This window comes from Anopheles darlingi, chromosome 3 (genome assembly GCF_943734745.1).
Source record: "Anopheles darlingi chromosome 3, idAnoDarlMG_H_01, whole genome shotgun sequence".
In the NCBI taxonomy this organism is placed as follows: Eukaryota; Metazoa; Arthropoda; class Insecta; order Diptera; family Culicidae; genus Anopheles; species Anopheles darlingi.
This window is the reverse complement of record NC_064875.1, coordinates 23,928,967-23,951,466: the sequence shown is the minus strand read 5'-3', so window position 1 is coordinate 23,951,466 and position 22,500 is coordinate 23,928,967. Positions and strand designations below refer to the sequence as shown.

The 22,500-nt window shown below is 42.8% G+C and overlaps 5 protein-coding genes and 1 non-coding gene across 7 annotated transcripts in view; 3 read left to right on the top strand and 3 right to left on the bottom strand.

Annotated features, from left to right (window-relative positions):
• Window positions 1-178, bottom strand: part of LOC125953792 (protein hold'em) — a 1,547-nt gene extending 1,369 nt beyond the window's left edge. Inside the window, exons 1-2 of the mRNA XM_049683571.1 lie at window positions 82-178; window positions 1-27 (exon numbers count right to left, since the gene is read on the bottom strand). The exon at window positions 1-27 is cut by the window's left edge and continues 750 nt beyond it. Of these exons, the coding sequence (XP_049539528.1) occupies window positions 1-27; window positions 82-178 (124 nt within the window). The remainder of the gene's footprint in view (window positions 28-81) is intronic.
• Window positions 179-10,034: 9,856 nt separating this feature from the next.
• Window positions 10,035-10,106, top strand: Trnae-cuc (transfer RNA glutamic acid (anticodon CUC)). The gene has a single exon. It is a non-coding gene; the product is annotated as a tRNA-Glu (tRNA).
• A 954-nt stretch (window positions 10,107-11,060) lies between these two features.
• Window positions 11,061-13,360, top strand: LOC125956618 (2-(3-amino-3-carboxypropyl)histidine synthase subunit 1). Its single transcript, XM_049688680.1, has 2 exons — window positions 11,061-12,546; window positions 12,717-13,360. The coding sequence occupies exons 1-2, from the start codon at window positions 11,491-11,493 to the stop codon at window positions 13,074-13,076; spliced, it is 1,416 nt and encodes a 471-aa protein (XP_049544637.1). The 5' UTR covers window positions 11,061-11,490; the 3' UTR covers window positions 13,077-13,360.
• A 429-nt stretch (window positions 13,361-13,789) lies between these two features.
• On the bottom strand, window positions 13,790-15,627 carry LOC125956613 (serine/threonine-protein kinase RIO1). Its single transcript, XM_049688674.1, has one exon. It carries the CDS (start codon window positions 15,568-15,570, stop codon window positions 13,891-13,893), a length of 1,680 nt encoding a protein of 559 aa, XP_049544631.1. The 5' UTR covers window positions 15,571-15,627; the 3' UTR covers window positions 13,790-13,890.
• A 191-nt stretch (window positions 15,628-15,818) lies between these two features.
• Window positions 15,819-16,859, top strand: LOC125956642 (DNA-directed RNA polymerase III subunit RPC8). The gene is made up of 2 exons (XM_049688717.1): window positions 15,819-16,060; window positions 16,133-16,859. The coding sequence occupies exons 1-2, from the start codon at window positions 15,950-15,952 to the stop codon at window positions 16,760-16,762; spliced, it is 741 nt and encodes a 246-aa protein (XP_049544674.1). The 5' UTR covers window positions 15,819-15,949; the 3' UTR covers window positions 16,763-16,859.
• A 19-nt stretch (window positions 16,860-16,878) lies between these two features.
• The window catches only part of LOC125956611 (F-box/LRR-repeat protein 16), a 33,094-nt gene continuing 27,472 nt past the window's right edge, over window positions 16,879-22,500 (bottom strand). For both annotated transcript variants that reach the window (XM_049688672.1, XM_049688671.1), the window contains exon 6: window positions 16,879-19,967. In XM_049688672.1, the coding sequence (XP_049544629.1) occupies window positions 19,670-19,967 (298 nt within the window). In that variant the 3' untranslated portion in view covers window positions 16,879-19,669. The remainder of the gene's footprint in view (window positions 19,968-22,500) is intronic.

The following is a 22,500-nucleotide window of genomic DNA, read 5'->3' as shown; positions in this document are numbered from 1 at the left end:
TTGCGACACTGGTACCATCAGCGGTTTCTTCGGATGCAGATTTCACACCGTAGCGTCCACCTGATCGCGCAAGTGAGCCACTGAACAGTCGAGGATCACTTTTAGCGATTACAACCGCCACGAGAGCAATGTTTTCCATTCCCTCGCTCAGCTGGACAATCTTCTTTACGGTCAACATGCCGATAGAGCGTCCCACGGCGTGGTCGCTTTTTCAAAAGTGTAGAAAGGTTACTGCGTTTTGGCTAGAGTGTTGTTCGGGTTCAAGGGAAGTGTACAAACCAGCGTTGGAGAAAACCATGGTTACCTGAAAGCAGGCGTGTGGTGTCGCAGCGCAGAATGGTGGATGGGCCTTTTACCTGGAGTTCGTAAACTTTGCGGTGAACAACAATTCAAATTGATTTTTATCGGATTCCAAACTCAACGATGAGTCGGAACAGAAAATTTTGCTTAGTGTGTGTTTATCAATAATAATGCGCGAGAGAGCATGGGGATTTAGTTTGAATAGTTTGTAACGCGTTTTTAATAAAATTGCAACAGTTTATGTATCGCGTTATTTGCCGTCTTTAACGGTCTGGACTATTATCATATGAAGAAAGCTGCTTGAATGTTTGGATTATATATCTGCGTGCAATTATGCTTTCAGCGTGAAACCAATGAAATAAAAGTCCATATCTAGGCTTCCTGTTTTGCATTAGTTCACTTAGTATATCTACGAGTAGATACTTATCATTTAGTTTATCGACGTTGGATAGAAATGTAAGTTGACTGCATCGATCTGCTACTGAAAGAGCCTTTCATTCACTATTGTACCTGATTCAAATGACAGCCACCGATAGTAGGGGCTATCGACCCGGAACGGGAAATGTTCGATAAACAGAGCATCTTTCATACTTAGTATACCTTTAATATTTGCTTGAATTATAGTATTTCAGGCAAGTAAACTTAATGACACTAATCCAGTCAATTGGTGCTAGCATGAATTTTTAGTTTCTTTGAATCATGTTTTAAAATTGGAGCAGATCTATGATTGGTTTCACTAATTGCTTGCGAACCTATCCTATCCTGGATGACATCCATTGGAAAGCTATTTCTTATTTTATTTCCTGCACGAAGAAAGTGAGCTCCGTGAGAAGAAAGTGAACTTATAACACAAAATGCTTCCCGGAGGTTGCTCCGTTTATCAAGGAACACTATAAGAACGAAAACGCAGAGATCTGGCTGGATCTGATACTCGAAGCGATCGTTGGATGTGTCGAAAAAAGAAATCTATGGTATCTGTTTTCGACCGTCATGTCGAAAATATCGACTAACTACCGGAAGGCTGCTCGGAATGGCGCAATTGGAATTTTGTGTAAAAAGTGAAAAAATTATCACTATTCAAATTTTGTCTCTTTTTTTAAATGCAAACGTGATATCTCCTACCTGGGATAATCAGCGATGCTCTCGGGCGACCGAAATTGAGACGCTTAACTTTGACTACAGGTTACTCATGCACATTTGAATAATACGGCATCTTCCGACATTTTCCGTTATGGGGACGCCTGGTAGTCAGGGGAAATAAGAAAAACCATTTTTTAACAAGTCCCATATTGTCTAGTGGTTAGGATATCCGGCTCTCACCCGGAAGATTCGATTCCCGGTATGGGAAAAGACTTGTGAGGGAAGGGTTCGATTCCCGGTATGGGAAAAGACTTGTGAGGGTATCTGTTACACTCTCTTTTTTGTGTGAAAGTAAGTTGCATATTACAGTATATTATTATTATATTGTAAGTACTTGTATATGTTAAACGTACGGCTCGTCCGTCCTTATTTATGTTAAAAGTACTTGTATATAACTTGTATGTCATATTCAATACATACAAGTTATATTAAAAGGTGCCTATTAATATGTCATGGGTAGAGTCATATTAAAAAAGGTATCTTGGCAACAACCATCAGCTTATCAGCACCGATAGTAGGGGCTATCGACCCGGAACGGGAAATGTTCGATAAACAGAGCATCTTTCATACTTAGTATACCTTTAATATTTGCTTGAATTATAGTATTTCAGGCAAGTAAACTTAATGACACTAATCCAGTCAATTGGTGCTAGCATGAATTTTTAGTTTCTTTGAATCATGTTTTAAAATTGGAGCAGATCTATGATTGGTTTCACTAATTGCTTGCGAACCTATCCTATCCTGGATGACATCCATTGGAAAGCTATTTCTTATTTTATTTCCTGCACGAAGAAAGTGAGCTCCGTGAGAAGAAAGTGAACTTATAACACAAAATGCTTCCCGGAGGTTGCTCCGTTTATCAAGGAACACTATAAGAACGAAAACGCAGAGATCTGGCTGGATCTGATACTCGAAGCGATCGTTGGATGTGTCGAAAAAAGAAATCTATGGTATCTGTTTTCGACCGTCATGTCGAAAATATCGACTAACTACCGGAAGGCTGCTCGGAATGGCGCAATTGGAATTTTGTGTAAAAAGTGAAAAAATTATCACTATTCAAATTTTGTCTCTTTTTTTAAATGCAAACGTGATATCTCCTACCTGGGATAATCAGCGATGCTCTCGGGCGACCGAAATTGAGACGCTTAACTTTGACTACAGGTTACTCATGCACATTTGAATAATACGGCATCTTCCGACATTTTCCGTTATGGGGACGCCTGGTAGTCAGGGGAAATAAGAAAAACCATTTTTTAACAAGTCCCATATTGTCTAGTGGTTAGGATATCCGGCTCTCACCCGGAAGATTCGATTCCCGGTATGGGAAAAGACTTGTGAGGGAAGGGTTCGATTCCCGGTATGGGAAAAGACTTGTGAGGGTATCTGTTACACTCTCTTTTTTGTGTGAAAGTAAGTTGCATATTACAGTATATTATTATTATATTGTAAGTACTTGTATATGTTAAACGTACGGCTCGTCCGTCCTTATTTATGTTAAAAGTACTTGTATATAACTTGTATGTCATATTCAATACATACAAGTTATATTAAAAGGTGCCTATTAATATGTCATGGGTAGAGTCATATTAAAAAAGGTATCTTGGCAACAACCATCAGCTTATGGCACAAAATTTTCGGAGCGTAAACAAATGATTATTATTGTAAATTTATTCAGATGAATAAGCAACATTGAATCACTCCGTCTGATCAGTTAAAATCAATTTAATGTTTCCAAAATGCTCCACTTTGGTTAGCAAAGAAGCAGAAGTGGCGGGAGAATGTTAAGCAAATTACAGTATCTGTCGGTCTCAATAAATAAATCTACATGTCAATTATTAATTTCAGTATCTGACCACAACATGTTACTGCGATGCTGGTAACATTCAAGCCTAGCAAGTGAACCGCAAAATCCCGCAATATCATTACATTCATGTTGAAAGTTTTCGGACTATAATGCCGAAAAACCACTTAAGGGCAGCGCGCGATGGTTAATCTGCCGTTCTCTAGGTCATAATTCGTTTGAAAAGAAGCATATCGAAAATATAAACTAAACTTTTGGCTTTAGTTCATTTTTATTAAGACACAATTGGAAGTTTTCCATCATTTTCTAAAAGTGGCATCTTTTTTTTTTTGGCTAACTCCGTACAAAGAGATTTTAGTTAGGAAAACAGGCTTCAGCAGGCTCGGCCATTAGAGACTCAACGTTGCGGATTGGATTTAGTTGAAATTAGCATAACCAGTATAAGCAACGAATGAAATTGCTATTTTTAGAAGAAAATAACCTTGAATTTGAGAACTATGGGATGTTGATCTAAATCGACGCATAAAGGTGTGTGTGTGTGTCATTATGTTGCTCATGCTCGATTCTGATGTCCATGCTCGATCCGGTGATACGCTGCTAGATTACAGTCACGCTCCGACCGTTGATAACAGCGCACGTGTAAAGTGAGATCCGCATAAGCTCCCACCGGACTGCCAAAAGTGCTTGCATATTCTTGAAGGGTACTATTAAAACTCTGCAAACGTACGTAAGTGACATCTTCCTGAGAGATAAGAAACCGTTGTACGAAGTGTGCTAAATTTCTGATAGTGCTTGTTCTTGGTTTGCCTGGTTGCTTGGAATGTTACTTGATGATCGGTTGCTCTAATTGCATTGAGTTTTTTTTTGTTGATATGTTAAGGGCTATAACGATAAGATTGAAAAAGAGGGTCAAGCATTTCTTCCCGTCGGAACCCTTATACGCTCCGTATTTAAATCTATTTTATTAAAGGGGAGCTTCGGTATTTTATTTTATTTCTTCGCGTTTACTTTTTCATTTTTTTATGAGTGCTTTATGAGATTTTTGAAAATCCACCTTTCATACAAGGCTCAATGCATTTCGCAACTTTGAATCGCGATTCCCAAAACCTGCGGTTTCAAAGTCGGTGCCCTTTGTAGCATGAAAACTACTGGACCGATCGATTTGAAATTTTAAACACTTATTTTGTGCACTATTTGCCAGGTAGCCATCAAGTTTTCATAAAAATTGTTGATACTTTTTTTTAAATTTTTTTTAAAATTATGTAAAGTGTCGTTTTATGAGGTAACATCGAAAAAAGCATCACTTTTCCAACTTTAAAAATTTGCCAAAAATATAAAAATGAGAAATTCAACAAAAACTCGACGGGGCTACCGGAATAAACTTATAATCTAACAAAAGAATATTTATTGGAATATTTCTGATGACCCAGCACGTGGCTACGATGGGCACCGCAAAAAGTACATTTTTGCACACTCGCCTTTCTAAATTGAATGCCATGAACATAATTTTGAATAAATCTTTCCCTAAATAGTACCAAATATTCTTGATAAGTTGTAGTTTAAAATGACATTCACTTGAAAAAAATAAGTTTAATGGTTTCTTCACTAAAAATCGTCAAAAATAAGCCCTTTTTTTACCTTAATTTCGGATAAAAAAAATACGGATAATTCGGATAAAAAAAGGCTTACATTTAACGATTTTTTGTGAACAAACCATTCAACTTTATTTTTTAAAATAATGTCATATTAAACTACATTTTTTCAAGAATATTTGTTTATATTTTGAGGGAGATTCGATGTAAACTGCGTTCATCGTATCCAATCTGGAAAGGCAAGCTTGCAAAAATGTTCTTTTTACGGTGTCCATCGTAGCCACGTGCTGGATCATCAGAAATATACAAATTCTTTTGTACAATATACAATATTCTTTTGTTAGATTATAAGTTTATCAAGGTAGCCCCGTGGAGTTTTTATAGAATTTCCCATTTTTCAACATTTGGCAGATTTTTAAAGTTGGAAAAGTTATGCTTTTTCGATATTGCCTGAAGAAACGTGTTTCACGTAATTATTTTAAAAAAAAAGTATAAACAATTTTCATAAAGACTCGACGGAGTTAGCTGGAAAATAGTGCACAGTTCATGTGTTTAAAATATCAAATCGATCGGTTCAGTAGTTTTTATTGACCGGCTTTGAAAACGTAGATTTTGGGAAACGCGATTCAAAGTTGCGAGATGCAAGGCAGATTTTCCAAAATCAATATCTTTGACAATTTTGCTTCGATTGATCTCAAAATCAAGGGCGAAAAGGCAGTTTCGCTTGAAACCGTTGATTTTCGTATAGTAGCAAGGTATGCCAAACATATTATGGGATATCTAAGCCAACAGGTAATCGTCTATGATTCAAACGATGACTACCAAACTATGAAGCAACTTTGCGATAAAGTTGCAGCATATATGACCAACAAGATATACGAAAAGAGCATTCGACGAATATTAAATTACTATGACTTTAAAAGATATAAGCCGTACTTGTTCAGCTACATAGAAAATGTAATTTTAGACATCATTATTGAAGAAGATTCAATTTGGATGTTGGAGAGCATAATGAAACAGTCTTCTCTGTTAACCAGAGAAAAATTCACTAAATTACTCCATGAATACGTTTCGGATTTAAATAAAACACAACCGATTGCTCAAACTCAACTCAAAGAAATGATTTTCATATTGAAATTGTTTGCAGAAAATTATGCATTGTCGTTAAATACAGATGATCTTTGGCCATGCATAGTACATGCTGTGATTTTTAATTACAAAAACGAATTTAAATGGTTTCTAGATGTCTACTATTCTGGGATGCGCATAAAAGGTTTTCAATCGTGCTCAATTCGAAATAAAGAAGGTGAACATTATTCTAATAAAAATTACAGCAACGAAGATATTGAAGCATTTTACGCATGCCAAGAAACCATACTGCGCAATATTCCTACTGAAATAATGATTGACCAAAACATACTTCCGGTTTTGATAATATGCATTATCTCGGTAAGACCATCAATGCTGAGGTATATAAAGGAGTCAACTTCTATGAATCTTTCCGCCGGCCTTGTCTATCAACTTGCAATGATTACTCATAAATTATTATCGACAAACCTTAAGTGTGAAGCTATACAAACGTATCAAGCCTATGAATGTCTGTTGGATCAGGCATCAAATATAAGCGATGTCGATGCAAATATAATGTTTAATCGCGCCATGGTGTCAAATCTGTTCGAGTTCTCAAAGTGCCTGATAGAACGATACAATATCGATTTACTCGCTGTTGAGAATTCAAATGGTTGGAATGCTTTCCATTTATGTGTCTCATCGCCTCGCAGTGACGATGGCGATGTTGTGGAAACTAGGATAGAGTTATTTCGTTCCATGTTGAATAGAATGGAAATGGACTGTTTTGATATTCTCGATCAAAACGGACGCAGCGTTTTTCACCTTGCATTTAAAAATCAACATGATCAAATTGTAAGGTACATTGTAGCAAGAAAATTAGGAATTCATGATTTAAATGAAATCAAAAGCGTAGGAGTCGATGCCATACCACATTTAGCATTCTGTTGTGGTGCGATTCACAAAATATCCAAATCTGTAAACAAAGAGCGGTGTTTTGACGAAGTACTCTGTATGTTGACCGAGCAAATAGCTAAGATTTCCTTAGATAATCATTACAAGTCATCACACCAGAAAAATGCTGGCTATTTCTTTCTTCAAAAATATGCCCAAGATTGGTACCAAACAGCAATGAACTGCAATTCACTATTCCTAATGTATTATTTGCATCGTGAGTTCCGTTGCACGATTCCTCCATCGGTTGAAGATACAGATTGGTTTTCATGGATAGCAAATAGCTTGAAATCATCAAGCATTCAATTGTTCAAATGGATTGTTAGTCAATATTGTGTTGCTCATCACATCATCCTTCCCAAAGGGGCTGAGATTATTGAAGATATTGCCTATAAGGATATTAATAATGATGCTCCCAGACACGGTTCTTGGGTAACATTGAATTTAAAGGAATTGGTCTGGCAAGTGGATGCGAATTTATCAAATTATCTGTCGATAGCAAAGGTGCCCATCATGAAGCTTATAGTTCTTGTAGTGTGTCTAAAGCATGAATCAGCCATCAGGTACTTGTGTGAAACATTTGAAATAGACATCGATCAGAAGATTCTATTCGATATCATGGAAATTGTACATCACGTCACAAATCAATGTAAGTTTGATGAGTCATATTTTGATCTGAGTTATAAATATCTGTTTAGACGATGCTCCAATTTTTACGAAACAGATGACCAAGGTAGAAATATTTTACACGTTGCTGCGCAATCGGGACCCAACTGTTTAACTAGATCCATATTTAATCACAATATGATCCAAACCATAATAATCAACGTTCAGAATGGATGGAATGTCTTGCACTATTATGCTTCGCGACCTGCTCGTAAATGTTGCTACAATAAAGATGCAGATCTATTTCGTTACATGTTCGAACTGTTGCTTAAAAACGATGAGAATACGATTGAAGACATGGCCCAAAGTCGTGCGAAAAAAATCAAACAGACTGTGTTTCAATAGGAATGACGGAAGAAAGAGTGTTGCTGATGTTGCTGCAGAGTATGGCAACTTGGATATCATTGAATATATCATTCGCTTACGTCTTGAAATCAACACTATAGACGAGCACGAAACATTGCATCCAGACGAATGTGCACCATTCAAAGAATGTTACTGTCTACCTACTCAAATAACAGTACCGCTTTCATTTAATAAAAACTTTGAAAAACTTTTAGACAAAATAGCCAAACCCAACGATAGCTACTCACTTGAAAATATTAAAAACAAAACAGGAGCAGAAAACACCGATCATGATCATTTAGAAGATGCCCGTCGAAGTGCAATCAAGTACAGATCGCTCTCTAGCTCGAAGTATCCGATCACAGCAATCGATCATCAAATGAACCAATCGTTGGCTACAAGTACTAACGTATGTCAGCAGGTGGTTGAGTATGAGGTAGAGATTGAATGCGCTGGTAGCAATCCTGAATTTGAATACGATGTTGATCCGAACTCTGACTCTGAAGAGAACTTCGATCCTGAAGAAGACTCCAAATATGAAGAGAACTCTGATTCTAATTCTCAAGAGAACTTCGATTCTGAAGAGGCCTCCAATTCTGAAGAGGACTTTGATTCAGAAGCGGATTTCCATTCTGAAGTATAGATGGAGCATAAAGTTTAGTCCGATTCCAACCGAACGACTTATGAAGATCGAACTAAGCGACAACTACTTCTTTTATCATTTGCGTATGAGAGACCTTCGATAGCAAAATATTTGGTTGAAATGCTTCAACTGAAGGTCAACAAAACATTGATTCAATTAAGTTTGAAAGTAGTGGGTAAGAAGATAATGATGTACAGTATGAAAAAAAAGTTTATCCACCTCTGCATGAATTTAACCTTTTGGCTGTTTTCTCCAAACAACTAAGTCCGAAAATTAAATTTCGTATATCAATAGTATCGTTTTTTATTCTTCATTATTTTGCTTTTTACTTTTTTCCAAAAGACCCACCACCCCTTAACTTGGTGCATAACTCCATTATTTTAGGCGATAGAACCATCGATAGGGTCTCAAATGATGCGCATGAGATTAAAAAACTTAACTGCATCATTGAAACGAAGAGAAAAAAAAATTATTTGACTATTTTGAAGAGAAAACCTTTTTTTTTGGGTGTGGCGCAGTTGAATGTTTTCATACCTTATACAAGACCAAGACACAAACGAAAGTGATTCGAAGAATGGATGGAATGCTGCTCATTATTTTGTTTCCGAAAGGAAGAATTGTGACAATTGAAGAAATGCTTACAATGTATTTAATTTACTGATGGACATTACGAATATGGATTGCTTCGATGTCTACAACCGAAATGATAGAAGCATCCTCCATTTGGCAATAGAAAATGGTCACGCTATAGTAGTGGAATGCTTAATTAAACATAAGCTGAACATTGGCCGTTATAAAGAAATAAAATGTGCTGTGGAGTTAGAGAAAATAGAAGCATGTATCAATGAAATTCAACGAATCGAGACATTCCTTCCCGAAAGCGGAAACTATCAAGATATTTTGCAAAAACCGATTGAACGAAAAAGTATCTTAACAGTATTACGAGCGCAATACTTCTCAAACTCAACAACGTTAATACACATTTTATAATGTATGCAGGAAAGTAAGAATTGATACATACTTGATTGATGAACAATAAAATGTAGATACAACATAAACAATTTGTGTTGTTCCTCACTAAATGAAACAATGACAACATCTCTGTCTGTAAAGACAGAATAAATATTTGGTTCTGTTCTGTAGCTCCTGTAGGTTAGTGTAAGTAAATAAGAAAGAAACGAATCTGTTACCTTTATGCTTTTAGTTTACTGGGAGTGCTCCCAAACGTACTTGGAACATACTTTTCTTGTGCATTGTTCACTACACTGGATCGCACTTTCACATAACCATGAATGTTTCCGACATTCCCTTATCATCGAGAGTCTCACTAATACAGGTTATCAACTGATATTCTGCCTGTTAGATAAATTCACCCCATGGTCTTGATTCTAGTTGTTGCTGCTGACCACCCTTTTATCTGTTTCCACCTAGATTTCCAATCACACACATTTGAATTAAGCCGACATTTTCGCAAATGGAGACGCCTGGTAGTCAGTGGAAATAAGGTAAACCTCTCATGACCAAGTCCCATATTGTCTAGTGGTTAGGATATCCGGCTCTCACCCGGAAGGCCCGGGTTCGATTCCCGGTATGGGAAGACTTTTTTATGATACGATCGCTAGGAAGTAGTAAAACCAGTCAAACTATGTAAAAAGGTCACGTCTCCTCCTACATATGACAAAGAAAAGTAAGAAGTAGAATATCCAATTTAATAAAAACACTAGTTCAAGACCACTTTAATTTCCAATCTTACTTATGAAATTTGAAATTAATTAAAATGTTCTTGGTATTATTTCCATTATCATATAAAATAACCATTAAATCAGCAGAATAATATCTTTCATTTAAATCAGCGACAGTGTGGAACAAAAAAGATGCTGCAGTTATTTTTTAAAAATCTTATTTTTTCGGTTTCGGATCCCTGGTTTGACCACCACTACTCGTCGCCAAACGAAGCGTAAACTCTAGCGTAAATGTAAAAATTAATGTCATAAGCCGTGGCCACACGGGGCGAAAACTCTAGCGCAAACGAAAAAATTAATGCCAAAACTTTTGCGCTTCGATATGTTTACATGGCCGGGTTGAGGAAATTAAAATCGTTTTTTTGAAGAAAAGGATTGAATACACTAGCAATGATCACTCACAGTCGATGTAAACCACAAAAAGAACATATTGTGAGCCCTACCGTTTGCAAAATGCTTTTACGCTAGGTTTTACGCTCCACGGACCAATAATCGTTTGACAGCATGTAAACGGCAAGCGTAAACGTTTTGGCATTAATTTTTTCGTTTGCGCTAGAGTTTTCGCCCCGTGTGGCCACGGCTATACAGTTTACGCTTCGTTTCGCTTAAATTGGTTTACACGCAAATTTAAAGTTCCGCGGAACCAATAATCTTTCGACAGCGTGTAAGGGTTAAGCGTAAACGTTTTTGGCATAAATTTTTACATTCACGCTAGAGTTTGCGCTTCGTGTAGCGAGGGCTACTGTCTTTCAGTTCGAACTGTCAAATGCGCTGTCTCTTTTTGTCTCACGCGCTGAGTGTGGCCGCCATGGCCCGCGCTCCGAAAGTCACGTAAGCCATGCTTTTGACCTTAAATCCAGCCCGCAGCATCAACGCAGCGAGAGGGAGATACCATTAACGCGGGTGCATAACTCCTCCTCGTGCAAGTGCATCAGCATCAGCGAGAAGGTAAACAATTTGGCTCAATTATCGTCGTGCACCTTGTCGGGGTTGGAGGCTGTCGAGTGGGCTACCGTTGTCTTTCAGAAATTAACGAAAACAGTGAAAAACGCGAATAGTTTTGTGAAAACCATTTGGTATCGAACCGTAAGTGATTTGAGGTCAGATCCGTGAAACGATTTTACTCCGGAACGCAACGGAAGCGCCTGTGTTTGATCGAAGCAACAGCCGCCTTTTGTGTTTCAAAACCAAAAGTGTGTTTCCCCGTGCGGTACGGTATCATCAGCAGTGCGTGTTACCATGGCAGCGGTCGATGTGGAGCAACTGCCACCGTCGACGCTTGGTGCTGGCTGCGACGTGAAGATAGTGAAGGCAAAGCCCGTCCGGAAGGTGTTTAAGGGTGCATCGCGGGTTATCAACAAAATTCCACCGGAGCTGCTGAACGATCCGGCGCTGAATGCCGCGATTGCGGCCCTGCCGGCCAATTACAACTTCGAAATCCACAAAACTATCTGGCGTGTCCGGGAAACGAAGGCGAAACGGGTCGCTCTGCAGATGCCCGAGGGTCTGCTGGTCTATTCGCTAATGATCAGTGACCTGATCGAGCGGTTCACCTCGGCCGACACCATCGTCATGGGCGACGTAACATACGGGGCCTGCTGTGTGGACGATTTCACTGCCAAGGCACTCGGTGCCGATCTGCTGGTGCACTACGGTCACAGCTGTCTCGTACCGATCGATCAAACCACCGGCATCAAGGTACTGTACGTGTTCGTGGACATCAAGATCGATGCTCTGCACTTCGTCGAGAGCGTCAAACGGAACTTTCCCCCAGGTCGAAAGCTAGCCTTCGTCAGTACGATCCAGTTCGTGGCCACACTGCACGCCGCGGCCAAAGAGCTCCGCGAGGCACAGTACGATGTCGTCATACCGCAGTCGAAACCGCTCAGCCCGGGGGAGATATTGGGCTGCACAGCACCCCGATTGGCCGGTGAAGGAGATGAAGGTCGCACCCTGATCTACCTGGGCGATGGACGATTCCACCTCGAGGCGGCCATGATCGCGAACCCTTCGCTCGAGGCGTACAAGTACGATCCGTACGAGAAAAAGTTCACACGCGAGCTGTACGATCACGCTACGATGCGGCGCAACCGGAAGCAGGCGATCGATCAGGCACGCGATGCAACCCGGTTCGGCCTCATTCTCGGTACACTCGGTCGCCAGGGTTCGACGAAGGTGCTGGAGCATCTGCAGCGCCGACTGGAGCATCACGGTCGTAAAGCGGTCGTGATTCTGCTTTCGGAAATCTTCCCCGATAAACTCGCCCTCATGGACGATGTTGACGCATTCGTACAGGTACGTAAATCAAAGACTCACGACGCTTATCAGCCGTCCACTGTGCGCGCATTTCAGCACGTAACCGAAGATCGGATCTCGATTCCGCCAGCGAAGTGTGACTGATGCACAAACATCGATAGGAAGTTTGCTAACCGCGTCCGGTCTCTCTCTCTTTCTCCTCCATGAAGGTTGCATGTCCACGATTATCCATCGATTGGGGTACAGCATTTACGAAACCGCTGCTCACACCATACGAGCTGTCCGTGGCGCTCGGTGATGCCGAGTGGAAGATACCGGAGTGCACGGCAGCAAGTGACCCGAAGCCGAAAACGGCACCCAATCTCGAGGTCAGCTATCCGATGGACTTCTATGCCAACGCGAGCCTCGGCGAGTGGACACCGAACTTCAAAAAGCTGGACATTTGCGCAAATTCCGACGGTGGTTGCTGTGGACGGTGTAAGGATGAGAAGGATAAGGAAGACAAACTAACGGCTGCTAGCACAAAAGTGGATGCCGGTAAGGCTGTAACGGAAGAGAAGGAAGAATAGAATAAGGAGCTAGGAACTGAATCATTGCTACTGCCACGATACAGGACAGGCGGAGGAGGAGTCTGATTTACTTTAAACGACTGTCGACATGACCAAGCGCTGCTTAATTGTATCTCACACCACGGGGATATACTGACACTGTAAATAGCTATAGCCAAGATAAATATATATATATCTTCGTAACGATGTGCTTTTGTGAATCTTACCACGTCGTTTCATTTTTTCCTTTGTGTTGGGGATTTATATAAATGTCTAGGTTGCATCATCGGCTAACTGGTTTCCACTGTTTGCTAGTCAAGCGCGTTACCGTTGCTTGCTTTAATTCGTCTGAGAACGAGCAGCGGTGGATAGATTGATTCATAGTTGGCATTGAGATGGTCTTCGCCTTCGATTCAGTAACGAATAGTAGACTGAGACAATTGCAGTAACAAAGGCCAAAGGCGCTCGATCACGAACGGAGGAGCAATCTTACAAAATTGCAGATTTCTAAAAAAACTTGCCCCATTGTTTTACCTGAATTTAATATTGGCCTAATAAATTCGAGGACTATGAAAGAAGAACAATGAAGCGGTGACTACAGCCCCCTTCACCTCATTTTGCCCAGCCGTAACTTGAGCACTATGATAAATGTGTGCGATTGCGAACGACGATTCTCTTGACCTGTTCATTAATTGTTGGCCCGAACGAAGTGTTGTTTCTTAATCCAATAACACGGATCATCGCACAGCTTACTGCGGATCAAAACAAATTGCTGGATATATTTCTCTCGTACATTATTTACACATCTTATCTCAAAAACTCACTGGTACTTCCACTATTTTCGAGAGCTACCTAACTTCTCCTTCCGCTTCTTGATGTGCTTTTTCACCTTCGTTTTCCGCTTTTCCGCCTTCTCATCCTTTACGGCCTTCTTACGTGCTTTACGCTCTTCGGCCGTTTCATTCTTTCCGCGTACAACCGACTTACTCCGTTGACCATCGCCATCCGCCTGATCAGCGTTCGATGATTCCGATCCACTATCACCACCATCGCTGTCGGTATCGCTCTGGTTCTCCTCTCCCCCGCTAGCGGTGGCTTTCGCGTCTTCCGCCCCAAGTCCGGTGATGGTTTTGTAGACCAGGTCGTCCTTCCGTTTGTCGAACACATCCCGCTCGACATCGTACACGTCGTGCAGCGTTTTCGGGATGAATACCTGCCGAAAGACGGCCTCGTCTATCTTCTGCTGTTCGGTGAACTCATCGAAACTACGGTTAGCGATACGCTCCGATATCTCCTCTAGGCACTGCTCCACCGTTTCGGCCGTTATCGTCGCATCCGTAATAAAGTCGAACAGTTCCTTCACCGTCATCGTCGACACTTCACGTTTGCGGAAGAAATCCGTTATGTTGGCGCAATCCTTACGCAGGAACTCGAGCGCATGCGGATGTTCATGCTCAACCGATTGCGACACATCGATTATAACGATCTTGCCCTCGTGATACAGTAGATTGAACTCCGACAGATCGGCATGCACCAGCCGGCACTGGTTATAGATCGTCCACATCATTTCGACCGCATCGCGGTACAGCTCGCGCGCCTTGGATGTGCTCAGCTCTACATCCTTCAGTTTCGGCGCCGGCCAACCCTCGCACCCAATGAACTCCATCAGCAGCACGTGGCTCCGCAGGAGGATCGGTTCCGGGACGGGCAGATTGCACTTCTTCATACGCACCAGATTCCGCATCTCCTTCTCGGCCCAAGTGCGCACCATTTTCCGGGGATTGTGTTTGCTGTACCCATGTCGGAACCGGTACTCGCCCGTCACATACTTGTCGCGATCTTTGAACGTGAGAATCGACGTTTTAAAGATCTTGATCGCGTAATCCATACCGCTGCTCGAGGTAGCGTGATACACGTTCGCTTCCTTGCCCGTCGAGATGCATCCATTGATCTCCGTGATCATGGCCCGGTTCAGGAGTTTAAACAAGATCATGCGCGTACGCGGATCCATCACTTGTTCCGCCGTTGCACGATCCTGCTTGTCCTTGCTACGCACCCGTTCCATATCCGCTCGCCGTTGCGTTTCGATGAGTGTGTTTTTCGCGTGGTTCGGCAGCGAAGCGGGTCCCTCGTACTTCTCCACATTGATGCGGTTGGTGAACTTTTTGAACAGTACATCGGCCGGCTGGAAATGGGACACCTTCTGGCTCGCGTGCTGAGCGTTGGTGTGAGTTTGCTGGAGGTTTAGCTGCTGGTTGCGCTTCAGTTCGCCTCCCTCGTAGCAGTAAAAATCATCGTCGTCCTCGTCCTCATCCTCGTCGCCGTCGTCGTATGGAAACTCTTCTCCGGAAAGCGGTCTTTCAGCATCCTCTCCGGCTCTGAAAAGTGCATCCTGGATGTCGATCTTGGTCAAAACTGGCGCCTCGGGCAGTGGTATTTCGATTTTCGGTGGTGCTAGAGAATCCAGCCGTTCCGTTACATCGTCTAGTGCGTCGTCAAACTGACCCGCACTCATTTTTTCGTCACTTTTTTTTCGATATCCAAAATTACACCTGTCCGGTTTTCTGTTCTCTTTATGGACCACGCGGTTTTGTTTGTTTTGATTTCGCGAACGTCAAACACTCCCTTCAGTAACGACACCTATCAAGTAGAAGAAGGTTTGGTTAGCGGACTGTTACCGGTACCTTAGCCGTGCTTTATCCGTTACAAGGCGACTCGTGTGTTCACTGGATCGAAATCAAAACATCATTTTCAAAAGCCGATTTTTTGTAAATAAACCATGTGGCGACGATCTTTTGCGTTAAAAATTACGATAAAAGTGGATGAAACTATCGGTTGATTAAGACCCGGTCTTCTCAAATGAAGTGTTAAAATAACGTTCCCAGCTCAGTGAAATGTTTGTACTGGCGGAGCTGAAGGACAACGTGCGCATAGCGCCGGAACTGTTTCGGTTGAAGCTCCCCGAAGCCATCAAGGAACAGATAAATCGAAAGCTAGCCAATAAGGTATCGTAACGGACTTCATGTGAATAACTCGCAACTAAACTAATCCCTCGGCTCCATTACCGCTCTACCTAGGTACTGCTGAACGTTGGGTTGTGCATCGCCCTGAAGGATATCGTAAAGCTAGGTGATTCGATCATTCTGCCCGGTGATGGAGCCTCCCATACCGAGGTTCACTTCCGGTACATCGTGTTCCGCCCGATGGTCGGTGATGTGATAACGGGCAAGATCAGGAGCTGCAGCCGCGAGGGGGTACACATCACACTCGGCTTCTTTGATGACATACTGATACCGCCATCGGCGCTACAGCATCCCTCGCGGTATGAAGAAACGGAGCAGGCCTGGGTTTGGGAGTATCCGCTCGAGGATGGCAACACGCACGATCTCTACATGGACATCGGAGAAAGCATCAAGTTTCGAGTGTCCGGTGAAGTGTTCGAAGAAAGCTCACCGATTGGACCACCCGATCAAGAGGTACCGTCTGGGTCGGGCGGTTCCGGTGCTGGAACCGGTGGTGGTTCAGGTAGTACCAACCCCGCACAGGAAAGCAACAAAACGCCCTACCGCATTGTGGCGGCTATCAATGAGTCCGGCCTTGGGCTACAGTCCTGGTGGGTACAACAGAATCAGGACGAAGGAGAAGCTGACGAGGAGGATGGTGAAGGTGAAGAGCAAGAGCAGGAAGAAGCATCAGAAGAAGATTAATAAACCTACCATACAGTAGGCGTTGACGAGCGACGACACGCGGATTCGGATTTCATTGACTAATTCACATAATCCACTTCGATTAACACTTTCCTCTTTTCTGGATTTTGTTATTGAGTTTTTCGCCGCTCGTTCTCATGTTCTCAAACTTTATACATGGTACAATCATATCGGGCTTTTTTTGTTATTAAAGTTGCTCCTATCCCAGGAAGCATATTGTTCTTCCTTCCTTTACCTCCCGTTCGCGTGTTGCTGGGTACTTTCGGCACGTTTCATAACGGGGTCATGCGCTGCGTCGGCGAATGTAAGCCTGCCAGTATCGTTAGCGATTCTACGCGTGTGTTAGGTTTCTAGTGGTTAGCGAATTGTGCGATCGCTTAGCGTGCTGTTAAAAGGTTCTTTATATAGGTTCTTTATTTGGGTTTTTAGTGGATTTGCTGTTTTTTATTCGTTGGTGACTGCTCTGCCGCTTAAGCAACATCGGCAACAATCGGACGGGAAGAAGTAAGTGCGTGGGAGCGGGATGTGACAGTCAATCGAGTGCAAACCGGACCCCGGTTCCTTCTGTTTCGGCGCGTTCTTGGAGTGTATCTGAATGTAACGCATTCGTTCCGTTCGTTAAATCGATTATCACTAGAAGAAGGAAGGATCTTTTCCGAGAGCTCGTTATTCATATCAGTCAACTTAGTCGCCACAAACTGCTGCTGGGCTAGCTTTATATTCTTTTTTTTTGTCGCTCATCGCCACAGTTTTCTTCCTCCACCACCCAACCCAACAAAATCATGGCACTTGCCCCTTTTACCATACATTTCCTACGTGTATTTTGTGTACTTTAACATGTTGCACTCGCGCTAACCAGAGGCATTCTCTCGCTAAAGCTAAACTGCGTTGCTCTACTAGCCCATATCGTCGCTAGGATTTGTCCACTTCAACTGCGCTCTGCCTTTCTTTTTCGTTAATTGCAAGCACTAATAGCTGCTGTTTAATAGTTAGTTCATCATTTGTTTTAAACCGGAATTGGGACCGTCTGCCGTCCATTATACTTCCGCTATCGCACTTTTCCCAATCGAAGACAAAATGCGCTAATTGCTACGGGAATAGAAAGGGGAAAGGGGAAGGGGCGGGGAGGTAATGGCTTCTTATACATAATATCGAGGGGAAGGACTATCGGACGCAACGATCACTGCGTAGTTACTATTTAAATTGGTTTGGATTTCTTTTTGCGTGTTCATCGGTCTCGTATTCTTTCCACTTCTGCTGCCTTCCTTTTTTTTGTAAAGTATTTGTTACAATAATTTGCCTCTTCAATCATTAATACAGGAGGGGATGTACTACTTCTATCCACACTCACACACACACACACACTTACAGACACTCAAGAATACGCAAACATTTGCGCAATCTTTCTTCTTCTTCTTCGACTCATAGTATTGACTAATGCAGCATATAACCTTCTGCTGGGTTTGAAGCTTTCCACCAACTCCTGCGGTCTCCCGAGTGAGGAGGAGGAGGATGGGTGCGTCAAGTCTTTTTTGATCAGGTGTTTCTTTTCTTGCTTTATCTAACGTTAGGTATTTACAACAAATACTAAAGTTTCGTCGAGCGGCACCGCTGTGTTCGGGGTCGCCTTGCACATTAACAATCGTGAGCTGCAGCCTTTTGCGTATTAATTTCTCCCATCGAAACATCAATTTGTAACCATTTCCATTTGTACACCCAAATACACGTGGCCTTTCACAATGTCCACGCAAATACGCACACACACACACATACAGACATTCTCTTTTTCTCTCTGTTTGCCTATTCGCTAGTAACACTTCGGGCGCTTTTAGGTGAAAAGGAAGGGGAACCGGGTTTATAAATTAGTATCTGATTTGTTGATCAGATATTTCAGACATCGGCCTGATCTGGTTGTAGCATATGGGTTTTTTTTTAGAAATCATGATCTGCCCGCTAGCACTACGCACTGTTTTCCGTATATACACAGCCGTTTGTTTGTTTCTGTATTTTGGATTTAGATGAACTATTCAATTTTGGATTTTAGCGTCCTAAATCCGCAATATTTCCATCTTGCATTAGACAAACAGTAGTTTCGCCTTTAGTTCTAGGCGCTGCTAGTTGGCTTACCAAATTCTATAACAATCACTGAAGCGCAGCCACCATCGTAGCCTCGCCACTTCCAAATCTTCCACCCGTCTCTCCCTTTCTCTCTCTCTGCTACGGTTAAAAACAATGCATTAACATTACATTTAGCTTCCACCGAGTTGCCCGTCTTCTTTGGGCAGCTCGCCGGATCGGGCTAGTTACTCCCGCTCCGCTATAGGTATCTTAGCATTTTTTGAGATCTCATCTGTTTGCCAAACTCCTCCTTTCCCGCTGCTCGAAAAAGGACAAATGTACAGTAACCGAAACAATCTAGCGTTAGAAAAAAAACTCCTCTCCCTCCTAAACCTGGCTAAATGGGCAACGGAGTACGGAGACGTTTCCCTTTTTGAAAACATTTTGATTGTTATCGTCCGGATGGCATCTGCTTCTACGTCTAAAAGGATTTTTTGATGTTGCAAAAGTTAGTACAAGCACAAGAGGATCCGTGCAACGAACACCGGGGATCTGGTTCTTCCTACTGCACTCCATACGGCCGGGGTAAGGTGCATAGTATAGAAGAAAAATCTAGCAAGACATACGTCAAAAAACAGCATCACCCTGCACGGTATATAAAGTAAGAGTATGCAAGGTTCACATTCGGTGCCATTCGGATCCATCATCAATTTGCTCCTTTCTGCCAATGATTGAAACATCCCTAGCATCCGTGACATCCACTGGAAGGACGCCATTCTCCGTTCGCGAGCGTGCTGCTCAAAATCCATCCTCTTTGATCTGGAAACCGGAAACGCTACGAGAATGGGATTATTCGATCAGCAGACAGCGGGGCAGATGCTCGCGCAGATAGTCGAACAGCTCGTGTGACGCTCCCGGGCAGTTGGTCAGCTCGAGTTCCTGCAGGTGCCGCAGCTGGATCAGGCTGGACAGACCGGACGACGTGAGCAGGGGGCAACCGGCCAGCGACAGTACCTGCAGGTTGCGCATCGAGCAGAGGTGCTGCAGGCCAAAGTCACGGATCTGGGTACACCAGCGCAGAAATAGGGCGGACAGCGAGAGCATCGTCGAGATGTACCCGACGCCAATGTCGGTGATGTGGACGCAACTGAAAAAGAAGAAGAGGAACAGGTTAATATTTTCCATAATTTCCAGGCAACTGGACACTCTGTTTCAAATGAATATCCGATCCGGGAATGCTGCGGGAATGTAAATCGCGCAACGCCATTTTTTGGAACCCAGAAATACCCAAACAGACACGCGTAGTCCCCTCGCCTGGCCCAAAACATACTTTCGACTGGATGTCGGAATGGTCTGGAAGTTCAAATATACATTTCATCCCCGGAAGATACCCTCTTCATCAAATACGTAAACCAAAAGGATACCAGTTGCTCAACGGGCAAATAACTCATCAAATCGCTCCAAAAAGGTTCATCCAACAATTGAATTCCGTACCTATGTTTGCTCTTCTTCCGCGAATCGTAACGAACCGGGTGCTCCGGGGCTAAGTGATTACCAAGAATCGAAGCGAAAGGGTCGCCCTTTGAAAAAAAAAAACATTGGCATTGGTGCCGATTGCCCGGAACACTTCTGCTAACCACCTGGGCACGCAATTGCCGATAACGTTCCCGACCGTAAGCCTACAGAATCCACCGTTCGTTGGTTTAACGAGAATTTTCCTTTTTGGGGAAGAAAAACAAACCGCTCGTAACTTGCAAGCTCACCTGCAGAAGCGTCTTTACCTTTCATTTCCGTAATCCCACTCCTGGGCGCACGGAAAAGCATCACAAATAACAACTCAATCCGGTGGTGACAGGGATCTCTCCTTTGTAGATAGACCAACCAAACAAGCCGCCACCAATTCACTTGTGGTGATACCATGAGCGTTGGCGAACAGTAGTCTACTCGTTGACCTCCAGTCCACCCTGGACTGGACAGGAATGGGAGGTCCGAAAATCCGTAAATCCTTTTCCTAATCCCTATACCGACCGTCGAGACCTTTGGCCCTACTACCTTTTGCAGCAAACGGCAGCAGCAACGTGAACGCAATTGCGCAACTTCCGACCGACGTCTTTATGGTCGGTCCACGGTCTGATCGGTTCAGCTTGATTGGACAGCAACCACTTAACCCCGAGCCATATGCAAGTGACGAGTCTTCCGGCCGGCGACGGTTCTCAATTCTGGTTTTACAACAAGTGAAGGCTCGTTGAAGGGACCATCGTATAAATTGATTTAACGCAACCCATCCTCTGCTGCTGTATGCGAATAAGTCCAGCCGAGCGAAGGCCTCGACTCTTTCTCATCCCGTCCCCCTGTGTAAGATTCGTGATTCGATTAATTAACATTTTGCTACAATTACGCGAAAGAGCGCGTGATGGAGCGGTGCCTTGGGCACGCTTTCGCAGTCCTCACCAGCTCCTTCTTTCCCGTGTGGAAAGCGGTGAAAGAAGCTCTCTGCGTGCGTCCGGCGTCTGTTGCTGGCAGTGAATGAAAGTGGCTGGTGACCGTCCCGGTCCCTGTCTGCGAGTTTCGAGATGTTGAAACGAACGAAGTAGCGCAGTCCAGCAGAATGAACGGTAAGCTTTGGTAGTGCGGCGAACAGCGCAAAACAGCGGGAACCATTCTTTGCGTTTGCTTGCTTTCTATCGTCTTTAGCTAACCAGTACCGGGGCCACCGCTTCGTCGCCGGTGAGTGAGCGATTATGTTTCAAATTAAAATTAATTATCCCACGTAATGGGAGCGCGCGTGGGAGAAGATCGGACCGTTTCCCAGTTACAGTTGCCGTTGCCGATTGTATTATTGTGACGAGGGGAAAGAAATCCGCATCGCTGGAGGATGACTTTCTTTTCGCCCCAGACTGATTTGTCTGGTTTCTTGTTCAGTCTCCGAAGACCGAAGGCCAAGATAAATGGACGCAACAATTTAGCATCTCATTATGTCTGGCTACAGTGATACGCTTTCTTTAGAGAGTAATCTGATGGATTTGCGGATTTGCATTCGTCTGCGTCCAGTGCAAACTGAAGCTAAGTTGATAAGAAAACTGTTTTCTTACCAGGTCTGTTCGGAATTAGATAACACTATTTACAATAGAAAGAGTTTATGGCTCTGAGATATTATACCAAAGCTTTTCCTTAAACTATTACTATACTTAAAGACGTGAAGCTGCGTCTTTATCTAGGAATTTTGTTTCAAGTCTTTTAAATTGGGATGATGTACCGATTTAAAGAGGGTTCGAGCTACGAAATAAGAAGCCATTCATGTTTATCCAAAAATAATATCTAATATCTCCTCAGACAAATCCTACTTGGGGGAAATTTTCATATTGAAGAATATTTTTTATAACCTTCCGGAATGTTCAGTTACATTTGGTCAGCAAAGGTTACCGCAAAAAAGCTTACATTATCATATAGTCACAACCACCTATCGTTATACAGACCGCATATCACACACGTGAGGAGCAACATCATGCCATAATTAATATAATAAATTTAAATGAAAATTGCTTTCTTCCCCGGGGCACCAAAATTGATTATGGCATCACTCACTCTGCATCGGATGACACTTTTATGTGGTAGCCTGAACGATGCTGCCACCTCTCCACTACAGTGATGCTGGCCAGTAACGGTACCTTGAAGTAGCA

Bases quoted from the DNA above. Each gene is read 5' to 3' on its own strand.
- LOC125956618 (XM_049688680.1), top strand. From the start codon at position 11,491: ATGGCAGCGGTCGATGTGGAGCAACTGCCACCGTCGACGCTTGGTGCT. The intron at 12,547-12,716 runs GTACGTAAATCA...TCCTCCATGAAG, and splicing joins ATGTTGACGCATTCGTACAG to GTTGCATGTCCACGATTATC.
- LOC125956613 (XM_049688674.1), bottom strand. From the start codon at position 15,570: ATGAGTGCGGGTCAGTTTGACGACGCACTAGACGATGTAACGGAACGG.
- LOC125956642 (XM_049688717.1), top strand. From the start codon at position 15,950: ATGTTTGTACTGGCGGAGCTGAAGGACAACGTGCGCATAGCGCCGGAA. The intron at 16,061-16,132 runs GTATCGTAACGG...CGCTCTACCTAG, and splicing joins ATCGAAAGCTAGCCAATAAG to GTACTGCTGAACGTTGGGTT.